This window comes from Danio aesculapii, chromosome 13 (assembly GCF_903798145.1).
Source record: "Danio aesculapii chromosome 13, fDanAes4.1, whole genome shotgun sequence".
In the NCBI taxonomy this organism is placed as follows: Eukaryota; Metazoa; Chordata; class Actinopteri; order Cypriniformes; family Danionidae; genus Danio; species Danio aesculapii.
In genome coordinates, this window is record NC_079447.1 from 14,459,697 (window position 1) to 14,480,344 (window position 20,648).

Below are 20,648 nucleotides of genomic sequence, written 5' to 3' on the forward strand. Positions count from 1 at the left end.
CGGGTTGTCAATGTTCAAAAATTTGCCAATGTGAATATAAAACCAACTTCACCTCAGTAAAGCAGGCTAGGCGGAATAGCGCTATTTACTGATGTTTTGTTGTTAAACTAAATAAAAATCTACATTATCGATGCTGTAAAAGGTCCCTTATAAAACTAAAAATAGTCTTTTGCCGGAAGATTTCAGTGGCTGAACAGTACTTCTGTGCGTATAACCCATTCGTAAAACAACTAAATCTACATAAGCATTGCGTGACTAAAATAGTTTTATAACATAACATTACCTATCTTAAAGAAATACTTAAGCCATGGTGTCATCCTTCCTCCAGTGTGCAAAAGTAACTCCAAGATTGATTCAGGATATTCAGAAGTTTTTGATGTAGCATTTGTTTTTACCGGTCTCTCTCTCTTGTGCAGGTCAACGCATGTGGACGTGCAAACGGTAGATCTGCGTAAACGAGTGCGCAGTTGTACAAATCTACATTTGTTGACAGTTTGGGTAACTTATCAGAATTATGAGAATTTTTGGCCGGATAAATTTTAATTGGATGAGTATTTATAGCCTTACCCAGAATATAAAAACACATATAAAATACATTTAAATCATTTACTTTTAACATTCCAATAGTAATGATTAGAGACTTTCAACTAGCACAACAAAACATGTTTCTAAGACAATCACCTACTGCACCTTTAAACCCCTAATATTAGAATTATTTCTAATGCTCATGTGGCACTGAAGACTGAAGTAATGATGCTGACAATGCAATGTCGCACTAAAAGCTATAACATTTTACAATATTGTTCATATATAATATAAATATAAAAATAAACCAGCTTCTGGAATCACCCCTGGTGGGAATAAAAGCAACATTTCTTTAAAAAACATTCGAAAAAAAATGCAAACCTTTGAATAGTTTTGTACATCTAAACATTTTACATAGTGACTATTGATTTCTGTGTGCAGCCAATAGATAGAAAAATGCTCTGACGCTGCATTTCACAGAATCACATCTTAAAACTTTAACAGCATTCTCGAGCTGGCTTGCAAGGGCTGCCATTTTCTCCAGGAAATGCGAAATTAGCTGTATAAATTGCTCTGTCAGCTTCAGCCATGGGTAACATTAGAGATGTTTTAAACAGCCGGTTTGATGTTTAACAGCACTGCGTGAGGACGAGCTGTGCTTGATTTCTATTTGTATATATAGCATTCTTTGTTTGTACCTGTGAATTCTCTGTGAAGGTTCACATTGGTGTGCCATTTATCCTCCAGCTTCAGGGGTGGACATGTATGATCTGCAGAACAAAAGAATATTGTGCATTAATGAAGGAATTGAACTGATTTGTGTATACTTGTAATGTTATAGCTCATTCAGTACAGAGGAGACTGTGGCCAGTTGCTTTTTACTCCACTTAATACACACGTTTTTGTATATCTGCATATCTAAATGTACTGGCTATAAAAATGACAACAAAATATATACAGTTTACTGAACAAGGTTAGTTGTCACAATAGGGATTTTCTTTTAAACAGCCTATCTGCATGTTTAGGCATGATGCAATAAATGCTGTTTAGGGGTTCAAACTTTCAAATCATATTTTACATATTCCTTAAAGATGAACTACAGTAGACCAAAAAATCATCTGATGCAATAAAAGGTACAAGACTGCAAATGTAATATCTTCAAAAAAGGAAAGTAGTACAAACCCAAAAAGCATTGCAGGAAAACAATATAAAGGGAAATATAAAACTATTGATTTAAAAAAATAAGGATCATAAATTTAAATACAATATATTTTACATGTGAGGGTTGGGGTTAGGGTTAGTCGACCCCTTTCATGAGTTAATTTTGATATATATATATATATATATATCTTAATAGCTGAGTGAAAGAGTTTTGCAAGAATTGCAAGACATAAATAAATACAGAAACTCAGAACCCCCCCCCCCCCTCCCCCTTCAAGAATACTGCATTACTTGTCATACTTATCACTGAAATTTTGACTCAAAACTCAGTTTCCATCTTGCAGCTCTGAATTTAGAGCATTAAAATGTCTTATTTCCCCCACAAAATTATAATTTTTTTTACTTGTCACAGTTCTGATATCCTAAATTTGTTCTTATAATTACAACTATAGATGTGGTGAAATCAATATCTTATCTCAAAATCAATTCTGTAAATTAGTGTTGTGAATTGTGCCAATTGGTACTGAAATTTTAAAAATGGCCATTTCCCACTAACATTTGTGCTCTTAACTAAACACCGCTGATTGGCCATTGTATTCTCATGCTCAACAGAAATTACTGTGATTGGCTATGAGGTAATCAGTTCACCGCACTTCACCCATTTAGTGAGTATAAACACAGATACAGGGACACTGGAGAGTCTTAAAGTCACGATAATCAGTTGGTCTGTCTATGAAATGACATACAAGCGATCTGCTGATGGATAAACTGATCTTCGCAGCTTTAAAACACTCCAACTCCAACTCCTTTTTGAAACTGTGAAAATCATTAAAAAAAAATAATAATAATAAATGAAAAATATCACATGTACATAAGTATTCACAGCCTTTTCTCAATACTTTGTTGATGCACCTTTGGCAGCAATTACAGCCTCAGGTCTTTTTGAATATGATGCCACAAGCTTGGCACACCTGAATTTTTGCCTATTCCTCTTTGCAGTACCTCTCAAGCTCTATCAGGTTGGATGGGAAGCGACAGTGTACAGCCATTTTCAGATCTCTCCAAAGATGTTAATTAGGATTTAGATCTGGGCCACTCAAGAACATTCACAGAGTTGTTGTGAAGCCATTCCATTGATATTTTGGTGGTGTGCTTTGGGTCATTGTCCTGCTGGAAGATAAACCGTTGCCCCAGACTGAGGTCAAGAGCACTCTGAAGCAGGTTTTCATTCAGGATGTCTCTGTACATTACTGCATTCATCTTTCCGTCTATCCTTACTAATCTTCCAATTCCTGCTGCTGAAAAACATCCCCACAGCATGATGCTGCAACCACCATGCTTCACTGTAGGGATGATATTAGCCTGGTGATGAGGGGTGCCTGGTTTTCTCCAACGTAACACCTGGCATTCACTCCAAAGAGTTCAATTTTAGTGTCATCAGAGCAGAGAATTTTGTTTCTTATGGTCTGAGAGTCCTTCAGATGCCTTTTGGCGAATTCCAGGCAGGGAGTGGCTTCCGTCTGGCCACTCTACCATACAGGCCTGGTTGGTGGATTGCTGCACAGATGGCGGTCCTTCTGCTAGTTTCTCCTCTCTCCACAGAAGAACTCTGGAGCTCAGACAGAGAGACTATCGGGTTATTGATTACCTCCCTGACTCAGGCCCTTCTCCCCTGATTATTCAGCTTAGATGGCTGGCCAGCACTAGGAAGAGTCCTGGTGGTTCCAAACATCTTCCCCTTATGGATGATGGAGGCCACTGTGCTCATTGGAACTTTCAGAGCAGCAGAAATTTTTCTGTAACTTTCCCCAGCCTTGCGCCTCGAGAAAATCCTGTCTCGGAGGTCTACAGACAATTCCTTTGTCTTCATGGTTGGGTTGTGCATTGACATGCACTGACAACCCTGGGACCTTATATAGACAGGTGTATGTCTTTTCAAATCATGTCTAATCAACTGAATTTACCACATGTGAACTCCAATTGCTGCTGAAACATCTCAAGAATGATCAGTGGAAACATGTACCTGAGCTAAATTTAGAGCTTCACGCCAAAGGCTGTGAATACTTCTGTACATGTGATATTTCAGGTTTTTTATATTTAGTAAATTTGCAACAATATCAAAAAAAATAATTTTCACATTGTCTTTATGGGGTATTGTGTGTAGAATATTGAGGAAATAAATGAATTTAATCCATTTTGGAATAAGGCTGTAACATAAAAAAAAAAATTGGAAAAAGTGAAGCGCTATGAATATTTTCCGAATGCACTGCATTTTGAAATCTCAGAACCGAGCTCTAATCGCAACTATTTCACACAATTGGACTTTCAATTTCCATAGGCCAGACCAGGTTTTTCCGGTGAACCATCATGACATAATAAACCACATTTACCACAAGATCTGTCTTGTTTAAAATCCTGATTAAGACAAAAATGAACATGGGTCAAACACAGGAAGAGCCACACTGCATTATCATGCCACATCTTTAAAATACAGTTTGAACATTTATTTGACCACAGTATGCTTTATGGATTTTCAGTCCTGAAAATGCAGAAGTCCAGTCTCCTGCTCCTCATGGAGCTTACATTTAAACTTTTTTCATTTAAGTTTATTCTTGAACAACTACTTTAATGTTTAGGTGTATTTAACTGACTAGATTATAATGAACGAAGTATTAAACTATCAATGCTGTTAAAGTAACCTTGTGAAATGGAAGATGAAGTCACACCATCCTTTCAACAAAAGTTGCCTGCGTAAGGTACTGTTATGAAGCGGACAGGAGACAGAGGTAAGGAAACGTTAGGGTGTTTATTAAATGACAACAAGGAGCACATGAAGGATAGCCAGGAGGATCAGGAATGATGTTGGGGTCTTTTCCTCCGTGGCTGGGTAACAGGAATACACGAGGATGGACAGCACACACCAGATACAGCTGACAGAGGATGACACAGACTTGGAAGGACTGGAAGACAGGACGATTCGGGAGGACCAGGAAGACTAGGAGGAATACAAAGAGAACAGGTAAGTAAATCGTTTGTTTTAGCTGAGGATGACTACGCTGAGTGGTCGCTCAGTTGTCCGCTTTCGTCGAGACGAGCCCGGACAATGAGCGACTGGAGTGCTGTGCTTTTATCTGGTGCTCGTGAATGTGATGCAGCTGTGTGCTCATTAGAAGTCAGGTGATGGTGATCTTCGTGAGTGGGGGTCGTGAGAGCCTGACCAATCCATGACAGTACCCCCCTCCCCAGGGCCCGCTCCTGAGGGCCGACACCTCCGACGCCGTGGTGGTCTCCCTCTGCCTCTAGGCGCTGGGAACTCAGGGTGGCTCTCATGAAACTCCACCATGAGACTAGGATCGAGAATATCAGCTCTGGGAACCCATGTCCTTTCTTCGGGGCCGTACCCTTCCCAGTCCACCAGGTACTCCAACTGGCCACCACGACGTCGGGAACGCAAGATCTCCTTCACTGCGTAGACGGCTCCTTCTTCTAGGAGCAGTGGAGGAGGGGGTTCCTCTGCGTGGTCAGGCTCTGTGGAGGGAAGAACAGGATCGTGATAGGGTTTCAGGAGTGATACGTGGAATGTAGGGTGAATACGGTAGTGAGAGGGTAATTGTAGTTTGTAGGTGACGGGGTTAACCTGTTCCACGATGGTGAAGGGACCAACAAATCGGGGACTTAACTTGCGAGAGGGCAGTCGCATGCGTATGTCCCGGGTGGATAGCCACACCTTTTGTCCGGGTGTGTATCTGGGTTCTTCAGACCTTCTCCTATCGGCGGTTACCTTGCTTCGACGGACTGCCCTCTGCAGATGTTGATGAGCCTCGTCCCAGACTCTCTCGCTCTCCCGGAACCAGTGATCCACTGCGGGGACATCAGATGGTTCGCCATCCCAGGGAAAGAGCGGTGGTTGGAAGCCCAGGACGCACTGGAATGGCGTGAGTCCGGTGGAGGGTTGCCGCAGTGAATTTTGGGCATATTCTGCCCAGCCCAAATACTGGCTCCAGGAGTTCTGGTGACCACTGCAGAAGGTCCTCAGGAACCGTCCCACCTCCTGAATCTTCCTCTCTGTCTGCCCGTTGGTTTGGGGATGATATCCAGAAGAGAGGCTGACGGCCACACCTAGGAGCTTGAAGAAGGCTTTCCATAGACGTGAGATGAACTGTGGACCTCTGTCCGACACAATATCTTCTGGAATACCAAATGACCTGAAGACTTGATTAAAGATATTGTCGGCAGTTTCAAAGGCTGTGGGAAGACCTTTCAGAGGGATTAGTTTGACAAACTTTGAGAATCTATCTACTATGACTAGAATACAGGTATTACCTTCTGACGAAGGGAGGTCAGTGATAAAGTCCACTCCTAGGTGTGACCAGGGACGGTTCGGAATCGGCAAGGGATGGAGCTTTCCAGCGGGTAGATGACGTGGGCTCTTGGATTGGGCACAGTCCTTACAGCCCTGAACATATTGCCTCACATCCCTTGCCATGTTTGGCCACCAGAATCGTTGGGATACTAGCGAGAGCGTATTGTTGATCCCTGGATGTCCAGTGCCTAGCGAGGTATGTAAGGAGTGGATCAGATCTACCCGGTGTTCAGGTGGTATGAACTGCCGATGAGGAGGGCATCCCGGCGGAGCAGGGGCTTCCGGAGTGGCAACGACTGGAGGAGCGTTCCAGGTGATCGGACAAATGGAGATGTGTTCGGGAAGAATCTTCGTTGGGAGTTCTTCATGATCGTGATGCTCGTGTAAACGAGAGAGAGCGTCTGCTCTTAGATTCTTGGGTCCTGGACGATAGGAAATGGAGAAATCAAAACGTGAGAAGAAAAGTGACCATCTGGCTTGACGTGGACATAGTCTCTTGGCCTCTTTGATGTATTGGAGGTTTTTGTGATCTGTGATCACCTGGAACGGATGTTTGGCTCCCTCCAACCAGTGACGCCACTCCTCCAAGGCTAGCTTGATTGCTAGAAGCTCCCTGTCTCCTATGCTGTAATTCTGCTCCGCCGGGCTCAACTTCCGAGAGAAATAGGCACAGGGATGCAGTCGGGGCGGTGTATCATGATGTTGAGATAATACTGCCCCGACGCCGGTGGTGGATGCGTCCACTTCCACCACGAAAGGAAGATTTGGGTCAGGATGAGTCAGGAGTGGGGCCCTTGTGAACTCCTTCTTAAGAAGGCGGAAGGCTGCGGCTGCTTCTTTGGTCCACTCCAGTCCTTTGGGTTTACCCTTGAGGAGATTAGTGAGAGGTGATGTAATCCTGCTGTAGTCCTTGATAAACCGTCTATAAAAGTTAGCAAACCCAAGAAACCTCTGGAGCTCCTTAATGGAAGTGGGTTCTGACCAGGATAGAACAGCCTCAATTTTCTTCCCATCCATACGTATACCGGTTTGGTCAATGATGTATCCCAAGAAATGAATCGACTTCTGGTGGAATGAGCATTTCTCCGCTTTGAGGTAGAGGTGATGTTCTCTCAATGTGTGTAGGACCTCCGCAACGTGTTGGCGATGTTCGGCCTCACTCCGGGAGTAAATGAGGATGTCATCTATGTACACTATTACACAGTGGTGAAGAAACTCCCGGAGGACTTCATGAATGAAGTTTTGGAATACGGAGGGGGCGTTGACCAGACCGTAAGGCATGACCTCATATTCATAGTGGCCAGTAGGGGTCACGAATGCTGTCTTCCATTGGTCCCCCTCACGTATTCTTATCAGATTATACGCGCTGCGGAGGTCCAATTTAGTGAAGACTTTAGCTTCTCGGAGCTGTTCCAAAGCGGCTGGTACCAGAGGAAGGGGATATCGGTATTTTACTGTACCGTTATTTAGGACCCTGTAGTCGATGCATGGACGCAGCCCTCCGTCCTTCTTGGCCACAAAGAAGAAGCTTGAGGCGGCTGGTGATTTTGAGTGACGTATGTACCCCTGACTCAGAGCTTCCCTTATGTAATCTTCCATTGCCTGATTCTCTGGAAGCGAGAGCGGGTAGATCCTACCTCTTGGCAACTGGGCATCTGGAACTAGGTCGATCGCGCAGTCCCATGGCCGATGCGGCGGTAGCTGGGAAGCTCTCTTGGGGCAGAAGACATCATGAAAGGAGCTGTACTCCTTAGGAATGTGGATAGACTGCTTCTCAGGAGGGCTCTCGACCGATGTTGCAAACAAAGAAATGGGGTTCCGACCTTGAAGAGGGAGATTTGGAAAACAGGCAGGTGTACATCCAGATCCCCATTTCTTTATCTCTCCTGTGCCCCAAGAGATGATGGGATCGTGCTTCACCAGCCACGGGCGCCCTAGAATGATGTCCATATTTGCACCCTCCAGAACCAGAAATTGAATCCTCTCTTGATGTAACAACCCCACTTGAAGAAGGATGTCTTCGCATTGTCGATGGATACGGGTCGAAGATCGAGTGCACTGGGTTATCGGTTGTATCTGGTATATATGCGAGGACGCCTCAGTACGGAGGTGGAGTTGACGACAGAGGGATTGGGAGATGAAGTTCCCTGCTGACCCGGAGTCGATGAGGGCTGTGACAAGGAGAGAAATAGAGGCAGTAGTTATTTGTACGGTGGTAGTAAGTGGTTTACATTGTTCAATATTCGTACTGAATACACTCACTGAAGTCCGAATGGGACGAAGGGGACACTCCATACGGGTGTGTCCACTGACACCGCAGTATAGGCACAGACCCCGGGTCAGCCTCCTCTGTCGTTCCGCTGATGTCAGTCTTCCAGACTCTATTATCATGGGTTCTGGTTCTGGAGAGGCTGTTGACTCAGGCGATTGGAGGAGTGCAGACGAGGGGGTGATGGTGTCCTGTTGATAGGAACGGAGACGATCGGAACATCGGAGAGAATGTTGGATGAATCTCTCCAGACCCATTGTATCATCTAATGTGGCCAGTTGGATTCGGAGAGTGGGTTCCAAGCCGAGCCGGTACGTGGTCAACAACGATCTCTCATTCCATCCACTTGCAGCTGCTAGAGTGCGAAACCGGAGAGCATATTCCTGTGTAGATAGAGTACCTTGCTTTAGATGATACAGCTGCTCTCCAGCGGCTACTTCCCCATCAGAACGTCCAAACACCTCTTTGAAATACTCCGTGAAGGTAGTGATGGAATTCATGACCGGCCCGGCTTGGTTCCAGATCGTCTCAGCCCATTTAAGTGCAGGTCCAGAGAGTAGAGATACGATGTAGGCGATCTTCGACTTATCTGTGGGATATAGAGAAGGTTGCATTTCGAATATGAGGGAACATTGTAACAGAAAACCATTGCACTCCCCCGCTCCGCCTGAGTAGGGCGCTGGTCGGGCCATGGGACTGGAAGGAAGGGCCGAAGAAGAAACTGTGGAGGCGGAAGTGCTCGGTGCTGGTGGTGCGTTGGAAAGTGGAGCTGGTGGCTGTAGAATCCGCTTCAACTGGTCCACCAGCTCTTGAAGGTGATCGGGGGTGCTCATGTTGTCGTCGTTATAGGTCCGGGCTTCTGTTATGAAGCGGACAGGAGACAGAGGTAAGGAAACGTTAGGGTGTTTATTAAATGACAACAAGGAGCACATGAAGGATAGCCAGGAGGATCAGGAATGATGTTGGGGTCTTTTCCTCCGTGGCTGGGTAACAGGAATACACGAGGATGGACAGCACACACCAGATACAGCTGACAGAGGATGACACAGACTTGGAAGGACTGGAAGACAGGACGATTCGGGAGGACCAGGAAGACTAGGAGGAATACAAAGAGAACAGGTAAGTAAATCGTTTGTTTTAGCTGAGGATGACTACGCTGAGTGGTCGCTCAGTTGTCCGCTTTCGTCGAGACGAGCCCGGACAATGAGCGACTGGAGTGCTGTGCTTTTATCTGGTGCTCGTGAATGTGATGCAGCTGTGTGCTCATTAGAAGTCAGGTGATGGTGATCTTCGTGAGTGGGGGTCGTGAGAGCCTGACCAATCCATGACAGGTACAGCATATTTCAAATAGATAGGTAGATTTTTTTTTTCTCAGAATTGTGAGACATGAATAAAAAAAAATACACATAAAATCAGACCCATAAAAACTCTACTAGTTACAAAGATCACTGTGAGACAACTAGTAATGGTCTCCACATCTTATGCATTTGCAGCCTACGGCAAGAGGACAAATTCTGCTTAATCAACAACAATTATATCACATAAAAAGAAAGCTCACAGGACGCAAATGCCAAAACACACAAACCTATCTACATCCACAGCCGCACACTGACATTAACGGAAAACTCCAAAAATCAGCACATCTGCTGGCAAACTGCCGACTCTTAAGGAGAAGGGACACATGCTGTAAATCCTCTCCAAATCTCTTCCTGGATGTCACGCCCGCATAGTGGATCACGGGAGATAGCAATTCACTCAGCTGGCAAAAATATTGCTTGCCTGTCCTCTTGTTCAGGGCGCGCTCATTCGTGGGCATTTACACTGTGCAATATTATTCCTTAATCGCTTCAAGTTAATCTGAATGGGGCCAATAAATGGGACACATAACACCACAGCGGATGTGTCCTGGTGCCTTCTGACTAATGCCACCCGGGTCAAGGGCTTGACGCCATGTCCTCGCATGAAGGAATTTCAAACAGCCATGCAAGAGTCTCTAATTCTTAAAGGAGGTTGTGATGTCTCTCCCCACAAACAATTCATTTGCATACAAGCATTACAAAGAAAGAAGAATCATATGATGACAGTGGTGCTCCTTGGTCAATATTTTCATTTAAAATCCATTTTGTTACACAATTTTGGAAACCCATTTCAATCTGGGTACAATAGCAATGCAATTAAATACAATAAATAAATGGTAATTACATAATAAAGGTAAGGTTGCAAAGGGGCGGAAAGTTTACGATACATTTTTGGAAACTATCTAAAAAGATTTCACGAGTACTTCGAAATTGATGGGATATTACCAGAATTTTTTGGAAATCTGGGGAAAATTGCAATAATAAATATAATTATTCACAATTTTTTGTATAAACTGTGTCATATACAAACATAAGTATCAGCATTTTGTTTGGCCATCAGCTGACGTGCATGCTAACATTTCTTTTTTCACTTTGATTTAATTGGAAGTGGAACTTTAAGTCTTTCAAAGGTGAAATGTGTCCATACGTGAGTGTATGTGGTCTTATTCTGAAGAATAAGCTTAGAAAAATGCAAACACTTTCATAGGCTAATCATGTTTGTAAATTCCCAGTTTGTTCCATTTAATTCCTGTTAACTGCAATATATTACTGTTAATTTCCATGGAAATTCCCAGAATTGTGCAACCATTAATAAAGGTCCCTGCAACATATCTTGCGATTTTGAGTTTATATCTCACAAATCTGATCTTTCTTTTGACAAACTTGAGAGTAAGAATGTTAGAATTGCCAGAGACAATCTTAAAGTTTTTCTTTTTTTTAAGAGTTTTTCTCCATGGAAGTGGGTGTGTTTCACAATTTGGACTTATATTTACCCGCATTATTCATGACAATGATGCAGTCAAAACCTAAAAAGTTTCTCTTGTGCTTTGTAAAAGAATTCTAAGATGACATTACACAATTCTGACTTCCAAACAGGAAAACAGCTAAAACAGAGCTCTACTTGAATGTGATGACAGTGGTGCTTAAAATCCATTTTGTTACACAATTATGAAAAGCCATTTCCATCTGGATAATAATGTAATACAATTTAATACAATAAATCAAACGTTTTACAAATCTTATCTTACAAATCTAACTTTTCATATTCCTGAGGGGGTGAAAGGTCAGAATTACCAGAGACAAGCTTAGAATTTTGAGTTTGTGATTCTGAGCATACACCTCACATTACTGAATCAATCTTTCAATTCTGACCTACAGTATTTTCTCCTCAGAATTGAGTGTGTTTCACGAATCTGACTTTCTTGACTTGAAATTCAAAGCTAACAACTTGTACATGACAATAATGTAGTCAAATATGGAAAAGTTTTCCTGCTAACACTTTACTATAACGTTGGTTAATGCTAATGCATTTACTAACACAAACAAGCAATGAACAAAGCATTTATTACAGTATTTATTCATCTTTGTTATTGTTAGATAATGATTATTGTTAGATAATGAATAATAAAGTCATTAATGGTTTGTTCATGTTAACTCATAGGACATTAACGTTATTAAATCGCAACTTTCTATTTTAAATATTGAATAAGTAAATATTGAGTATGGTTAAATATTGATCACTCTTAGTTCATGTTAGTAAATGCATTAACTAAGATTAACTAATTGAACCTTATTGTAAAGTGTTACTGGTTTTCCCATTAGTTTTCCCCCTGCAAAATTCTGTTTACAATATAATGAAGAAACAAGATTTGTACTAAGAATATTATTACTGGTTGCAAAAAAGTGATAACAGTACATTGGATGGAAGGTCTTCCAAAGGTGGTTCAGTGGATTCAGAGACTTGAACAGGTCTCATTTATTCATTTTCTTTTCGGTTTAGTCCCTTTTTTAATCAGGGGTCACCACAGCAGAATGAACAGCCAACTTATCCAGCATATGTTTTATGCAGCGGATGCCCTTCCAGCTGCAACCTATCACTAGAAAACATCCATACGCTCATTTACACACACACACTACGAACAATTTAGCTTACCCAATTCACCTATAGCGCTGTGGGGGAAACTGGAGCACTCAGTGGAGACCCACAGGAACACGGGGAGAACATGCAAACTCCACACAGAAATGCCAACTGACCGAAGCAGCTCGAAGCAGTGACCTTCTTGCTGTGAGCCGATCGTGCTACCCACTGCGCCACCGTGATGCACTTAAACAGGTCTATGTAATGGAAAAAATTACTACGTGTCTACAAATGAAGAGGTGGTCTACATTCTGAAGAGGTGGAAAGGAATTACATGATATTTAGATATGTACATTTAGAGGTTAATTAACTTGTCAACAATGTAATTTGAGGCAAATGCAATGTAGCACAATGAACAAATGTCTGCCCTGTATCCCCAAATTAATTATTTTTTCTTATTTTGTTTTTATTTCATTATTTTTTATTCCCTCATCTGTAAGGGGTTGAATTATTGGGGAAGAATTTGTTCTGTAAAAAAAAATTTTCAAATATCATAAATAAAAATAAAGTTTACATTATGCGATACTTAAATTATAGATCTCAAAAATCCAAATTATTTCCCATAAAAACTCGACTTGAACTTACACCTGCCAATTCTGGCCTTTTTATTTCCTCATAATTGAGCTTAACTCCTCTCACAATTCTGAATTTCATAGTCCAATAATATTCCTTAATCTTATCAACTGAATCTAAATGGGGGCAATAAAGCAATTCTACAGAACACATAACACCACAGTGGATGCGTCCTGGTGCCATCTGACTATAATGCCACCCGGGTCAAGGGCTTGGCGCCATGTCCTCACAAAACAAAGAATTTCAAACAGCCATGCAAGAGTCTCCGCGTCTTAAAGGAGGGCTTGGCGTCTTTCATCACAAACAATTCATTTGCATGCAAGGATTCCAAACAAGAGAGCTAAAACAGTGCGCTAATTAAACTTGATGACAGCGGCACTCCGTGGTGCAGACAACGTTGACCTCTCGTGCGGAGACGAACCCGGCTTGAAAAACCAAACAGATGTAATCACTTCTAATCAAACCTTTTTTGTAAACGGACAAGAACAAGCAAACATCTCCGCGCAGGGCTCTTGGTGACAGCATACATACCTATTCTCTCATTCACTGCCATTCCTGAAGCAAAAGGAATGGAATTTACGATCCACAGGAAAACAGTCCATCTGAGATAGTGAATCATGTCGTCTTTGGCACATGAGAAAGGGCCCCTTGAAAACCTAGAAATAGAAAACAACGTCACTTTTACAACTCTTTGATGGGTAACGCAACACCACTTGTTACTGTCTGTATGACGGTATTTTTTTGGCATGCCTTTGCAATTCGGCTACTTTTCATTATGCTTTATTGATTTACAGTAAATCAGCATTATAGTAAGAGAATCAATATCAAACTAAGACTAACTGGGTTGCGTTAAATTCATCTAGAGCTTCAATTATGTGGTGAAACGTCTTAACGCAAAATGTCAAGTGTGACATTTCACTCCTCAGAATAAACTGCAGGCCAGAGTAAGTTTCCAGCATGAGGTGCTTCTGGGGACCCTGTGCCAGATTCCTGTAAACTAATACGATCCGTTACCCACCGCTGACTGTTGTTATTGAGCTCTTAAGTAACAGGGCAAACAAATTGCGTTAAATTATTAAACACTTGGGCCACGACTTTTTTGAAACACACACAGTTTTGCCGGCTATAATCAGTGGTGCATCTCTGCATATAAACAAAGTAAATCATTTGAAATGCGCAATTTAAAGTGATGGTTTAAAATGATCAAATAAACCATTAACAATATTTTTTATTGATTTCCAATTAAAGCTTAAATCCTAACTTTGTACATATTGTAATATACAGTAGCCATGATGTGAAGCTGCGACTGAAAAAAAAAACTATTCAAATGATTTATGAATCGATTTAAAAGTTCCAATCTGCAGAAATGAATTCATTGCACTTCTTAACCAAATTGAAATCTTTAAAAATTAAGCAAATTCAGTTAAAAATCTCATATCAAACAAAAATGACACTTTTGTGCAACATTGGATTTAGGGCTGGACGATACTGGAAAAATCTGACATTGCAATATTTTGTTTTTCCATATATATTGTTTTATGAATATCATTTCACAAGATGATTTTAATAGCTCTTTTTGGAAAGATTTAGATAGAAAAAGACTTGATCATCCCAATCTATGCAATGCATTTTCATAAATTATAATTAACCCTTTAAATGTCCCACCAAGAAAAAAAAAATTTTGGATTGCATTTCTTATGTGCGCTAGTTAACATTTTCTTCAACATCCCATAATTTCTACAATATCAACCTTTACAAAATGGTTGATATGTCGGTGTATGATAAAAGTACCGGAATTAATACATATACTATGAAAAATCTGAAAATATGAAGCGTAAGACCAATTTATTCAAAAACATAATCAAAATGAAACATTTTTGAACACTATATCATCTTTATTTTAAGCATGCCATAAAATATTTCAGATTCTCATTTTTTACATTAAAACCAATGTCAAGTGTAGTAGTGCAACAGGATTATGTTTGTTTGATTTTGTTTTGTAAACCAACAATGCTGTGTATGTAAACCATTTTTTAAAACAGTCATGCTTTAAATTACTTGAACAGTCATCATTTAAAAGTCAAAATATGCTCAACCATTTGGTTGAGTAGGCAGTTAAAGGGTTAAATACAAAAGAGCAAAGATAAAAATGAAATGAATAGCGCTTTATGCTTTCCTGGAGAGCAGTATTCAGGTACAGAAATTGAACAATCAACATAAAATAACATGGTCATCTTTGTAGAACTCATTTAAAAATAATAATATTTATTAATATCTTTAATAAATTATCTAATCCAGCAATGTGACCACTGCGGATTCATACATTGCGATATCGATGTTCAAACAATATATTGTGCAAACCTAATTGGATTAAAACTTATAGTGATGATAAATGATCCATGCAATTCTATTTGTTCTTTTTGTATGTTTCATGCACATGAACAATATCTTACTTAAAGATCATGAAGATCCAAATTTTCAGATAAATTAAAGTAGGACAATATATTTGATGTGCTTCAGTTATACTTGTATTTTTAATAACAGCATTGAGTATTGTATCTCAATCAAAGATTAAGTGTATTTGATTTACAGTTATACCATGTTGTTTTCTTTCCACAATAGATCAACAACGTTAGATTAACATCATATAAAAAGTAGATTTATTGTCTGTGCTTCAGTTGTACTTGTATTGTTTAACGAAAAGTTTTGAGAATTTCTAAATTAAACGATTAAGTGCTTTTTATTTAATAACATAAATGTTAGCTTGTTTTCAAACTAGAGGTCACAATTATGAGACTTTATATATAAAAGAAGGATATTCAATTATATGTGCTTACATTTTACTTGTATGTACAGTATTAAGTATTGTCACTTTCAAAGAGTACACTTAATTTGATTGAATACCACAAATACTAGATTTTATCCATATATAGATTAATATTGTCAGAAAGACTATCTAAATTGAATGCATATGAATTGTACTAAGTACTTTCACAGATTAAGTGTATTTGATTCAACATACTATCAACATTTCAGTGTATTTAACATGTTTAAGATGTACTTGTATTCATTTTAGTGCACTAAAAAATACAATACACAAATATTAGCTAAAAGTACAGCAAAATAATGACGTAAAAACACATGCCAAGAATAATGACATTTTTTTAAAACGTACAATACACAAATATTAGCTAAAAGTACTGCAAAATAACGACATAAAACACTTTCTAAAGGGGTAATACCAATTTGGAAGTACAATACACAAATGTTAGCTAAAAGTACAGCAAAATAACGACATAAAAACACTTGATAAGTGTAATATCACTTTATGATATTTAGTTAATTCCCAAAATCTTAATCATGAAAAAAGTTAACCTTCTTGTTGTATTACTTAGCTACTTAAAAACATAGTAGGTTAATCTAAATCAGAAAAACAAACAGTTTATCAATGTGAAGCTAAAGCCTGTCTTTGACATTAGCATGTTAATCCATCTAGAATTGCTACATGCACTTCAATGCACTTTAATAACAAAATACGATCAAAATAGTTTCTTAAAACTTCAGCCAAACTGACCAGTAAAACAAAACGTCCACATCTGCTTGTATTCACTAAATGTGCCAAGTGAATGGTCAAAAGCGACAGTTTACTGCAGTTTCTCTGAGGAACCGAATGATGATAAATTAGCAATGCTGAACATTCAGTCTCTCTCTCTCTCTCTTGCTCTCTCTCTCTCTCTCCCCCCTCTCTCTCTCTTCAAGTACACTAACGCGAACAGAACACACACTCACATGGCGTGTAAAACTCAGATGACATCAAACATGATCATTTCAAAATGACACTCTGCAAAACACACACACACACTCACACGCAACACCTACAAAGTCACAGCAACCAAAGACGGATGAACGCCGGCTACTTACATTTTGCGGAGAAAGTTTATTATTCCAGCGTAAACACACAGAGCACAAGCAAAATCCTGTTTGGCTAATTAGCGCATTTTAGGCAGCTGTGGGTCCAAAGCGCACTTGCAAATAAAAGTGAGAATGAAGGCTCGTGCAGGAACCGTGTCCTTATTTGTCGCACCGCCTGACCCTCCCACCGCTCATTAGAGCAGCACATCAGGACGGACAGGACACTCGAGGCTCCCGCTGGAGAACAGCACAACACACACACACACACACACACACACACACACACTGACACACACGTACACAGAAAAACAACTTTTGCTAGCTTTTGTCTTGTTTAGGTTCAATAATAGAGAGGAACATTTTGAGGTGAACTTTATGTAAAAATTAAGAAAGTGTTTATTTTATTCTGTATTTTGTTGTTTCGTATTTAAATCAATTGTATCCAATAGAATATAATGAATACTAACTTTTCTTATACTTATAATTGTTCTTGTTGTTATGTTGTTTCACGAGTTGGAGACATTGGGGAAAACATGTATACATATTTGAACAAATTGCCTTTTATTTTCAAATGCTTTGTTGTTTCTTTAATAACGTTGTAACTTGGAAACTTTAAAGTTTAAGAAACATTTTATGTACCCTACTTATAAAATGTTACGTTTTTTTAACATTTAAATGGTTATATAAGCCTACATACAACAACACAAATAACCTTGTCAAATTTGACGCCAAAAATGTAAGGCAAAATTGTGGAAAGTGTGCAATTTGTAATCAGTTACACATATATTTAAGTCTATACAATGAAAACGGAAAATGATCTGCTCATTTATTTATTTATTTATTTATTTATTTATTTATTTATTTATTTATTTATTTATTTATTTGTTTGTTTGTTTGTTTGTTTGTTTGTTTATTTATTTATTGGTTTGTTACTAATTAGAAGTAATCATATTGAGATAAACTTCAAATAAAAAGTTCATTTTAAATATGTATATTTTATGTGATAATCTTTTTCACATATGTAAAATATTATCACATATTATATGCATATTATTAACTTAAAACAGTCATTACATAAACTGTCTATTAACTATGCATAAACCTACCCCTGAAAGTAACCCATAGTACTTTCTTCTGTAAAGACACTATAAGTAATATTTTTATTCATTCATTCATTCATTTTCTTTTCGGCCTAGTCCCTTTATTAATTGGGGGTCACCACAGCGGAATGAACTGCCAACTTATCCAGCACTTTATTTTTACGCAGCGGATGCCCTTTCAGCTGCAACCCATCTCTGGGAAATAAGTAATTATATTATATTATATTATATTATATTATATTATATTATATTATATTATATTATATTCATTTTTCTTTGGCTTAGTCTCTATTTCAGAGGTCGCCACAGCGGAATGAACTGCCAACTATTCCAATATATGTTTTACGCAGCAGATTCATTATTGTTCATTCATTCATTGTCCTTCGATTTAGTCCCTTTATTCATCAAGAATCGAAACAGAGGAATGAACTACCAACTTATCCAGCACATGTTCTACACAGCGGATGCCCTTCCAGCTACAACCCAGTACTTGGAAACACCCATACACTCGCACATGCACACACATGCCAATTTATGTCGCCATGCTCTATTATATTATATTATATTATATTATATTATATTATATTATATTATATTATATTATATTATATTATATTATATTATATTATATTATATTATATTAGATTAGATTAGATTAGATTAGATTAGATTATCGATGTAGCACATTCTTTTACATAATTAATATTAAAACAAATTAAATTTTTAAATGAAATTGAATTTTGACAGATATTTTCAGCTTTTGTAAGAAAAAATATTTTCCTCTGTTGTTCATCTTAGATCACTAATTTTGGAAAGTAACTTGTTCAGTTGGAAGTCTTGAAGGATTTGTTTTAAGAAATTAATTCCAACACTGTCTGCATATATTTCAACAACATAATTCTACAGGATTCTTTCACATGAACCTACTTTGGAATGTACCATTCACTTAAAGTGATTGCCAGCACAGTCTATATATTTCTGCAACCTTTCATATGCTTTCATATAAATCTACTTGCTTAAAGGGATAGTTCATCCATAAAATAGCACTTCCTCAGCATTTACTCATACTGAAGTATTTCTAATAATATTTTAATATCTTTCTTCTGCTAAACACAAAACAAGATGTCCTGAAGAACGTCAGAAAAAGCAGCAATTGACATTCATGGTAGAAAAGTACTATAAAATACTATACTATGCTATAATACTATAGAAGTTTGTTTGTTTGTTTGTTTGTTTGTTTGTTTGTTTGTTTGGTTGGTTGGTTTTTAACATTATTCAGAATATCTTTCTTTTTGTTTAACAGAAGAAAAAAGTTACAGCAGGTTTGGAACTAGTGGAGGATGAATAAATGACAGATTTTTCATTTCTGGGTGAACAACCATTTCAATTTTTAAGTTGAATCAAATGAACTTCACAAGTAATATTAATTCATATTACATTAAACTTAAATTACATTAGACTTAAAAAAAATAAAAAATCAGACTGAATCTTGTTTAAACCTCTTTTAATTGGTTTAAATAGCATAAAATCATATGCTGGCCTGACATATTGATCCAGTCAGTTTTTACCTTGTACTTTTGAAAGCGCTATTCATTTGAAGTGAGATTTGCAGCACACTGTGACGTCTCACCTGACCATCTGACCCTTCTGACCAGCACTTCTGTGTTTACACAAGGCCCTCAACACAGATGAATAATCAGACGCATTTTTAGGATTGCGTTTGTCTCCACATCACCATGCAGCCCCAAACCAGCTGCTCTCAGAACAGCTGTTTCTCAGACAGGGAATCAATGAAGGCTCTCAGCTGTGATTCGATTCAGACTCGCGATAACATCATAATGTCCTCTGTGTTCTGCTGAAGAATGAGAAACAAGCACCTTCAGCCTGCAAATGGGACGGGATGCACTGATTAAACAGCAATCAAACCTGTGCTGTAACAAATCCACACAGAAAATAACTGGTGTAAAAAGGTACCTTCAGCTTAATACTTGGTTGTATTGTGTACGTTACAAGAGCATCCCAGATAACATATTGTTTTAAAATATATGAAATATTTCAATAATAGTCACTTTGTTAAACTGCAGAGTTGGATTTTTAATATTAAAGTTGTTGGAGCAGAGAACAAGTGTTCTTTTACAAAATGCAAGATAAGCCCTTGGTGTCTCAAAATGTTTCTGTAAAGTTTCAGCTCAAAATACCCATCAGATTATTTATTATAGCCTCCCGAATCTGCCCATTTTGGTGTCTGAATACATTGTAGCTGTTTTTGAAGCCTATGACTTTAAATGCAAATGAGCTTCTTCTCCCCACCCATAGTTCCCACGTGTGTGTCTGCATCCCATCATGCATTACGTGAGATAAACAGCAGTCAATGATAGAGACAGACACAGATGAAGCTGAAATACTGCTCATTAGTCAAAAATAGCAAGTAAGTTTATCCCATGTATTTGTGTTGGAGTTTATTCAAGCCTTTCCGAAATGATGAGTCTCACACAAATGCCATTTGCAGTACACACACACACACACACACATTTACTGACACAATGGGGCTATGGTGATTTCAGCGGTTAAGAATTACATGTCGATTTTACTGTCTTTATTACAAACATGCTCTGTTTTACAGATTTCACAGTCGCTGTGGTGCATTTCTCACAACACTATTTACATTTGCACAACAGTTAATGCATTTCTCAAAACAATTAGTCATTCGTGCACATCACAGTAGCAGTTTCTCATTCCTTCAAAAAAT

At 38.7% G+C, this 20,648-nt stretch overlaps 1 protein-coding gene across 3 annotated transcripts in view; it reads right to left on the minus strand.

The window, feature by feature from the left end:
• Positions 1-16,995, minus strand: part of LOC130239871 (collagen alpha-1(XIX) chain) — a 278,893-nt gene extending 261,898 nt beyond the window's left edge. For 2 of the 3 annotated variants that reach the window (XM_056471226.1, XM_056471224.1), the window contains exons 1-3: positions 16,809-16,995; positions 13,419-13,543; positions 1,224-1,295 (exon numbers count right to left, since the gene is read on the minus strand). In XM_056471226.1, the coding sequence (XP_056327201.1) occupies positions 1,224-1,295; positions 13,419-13,543; positions 16,809-16,810 (199 nt within the window). In that variant the 5' untranslated portion in view covers positions 16,811-16,995. Of the gene's footprint in view, positions 1-1,223; positions 1,296-13,418; positions 13,544-16,461; positions 16,584-16,808 lie in introns of those variants that run through there. The other variant, XM_056471225.1, reaches the window with a different exon arrangement.
• Between the last annotated feature and the right edge of the window lie 3,653 nt (positions 16,996-20,648).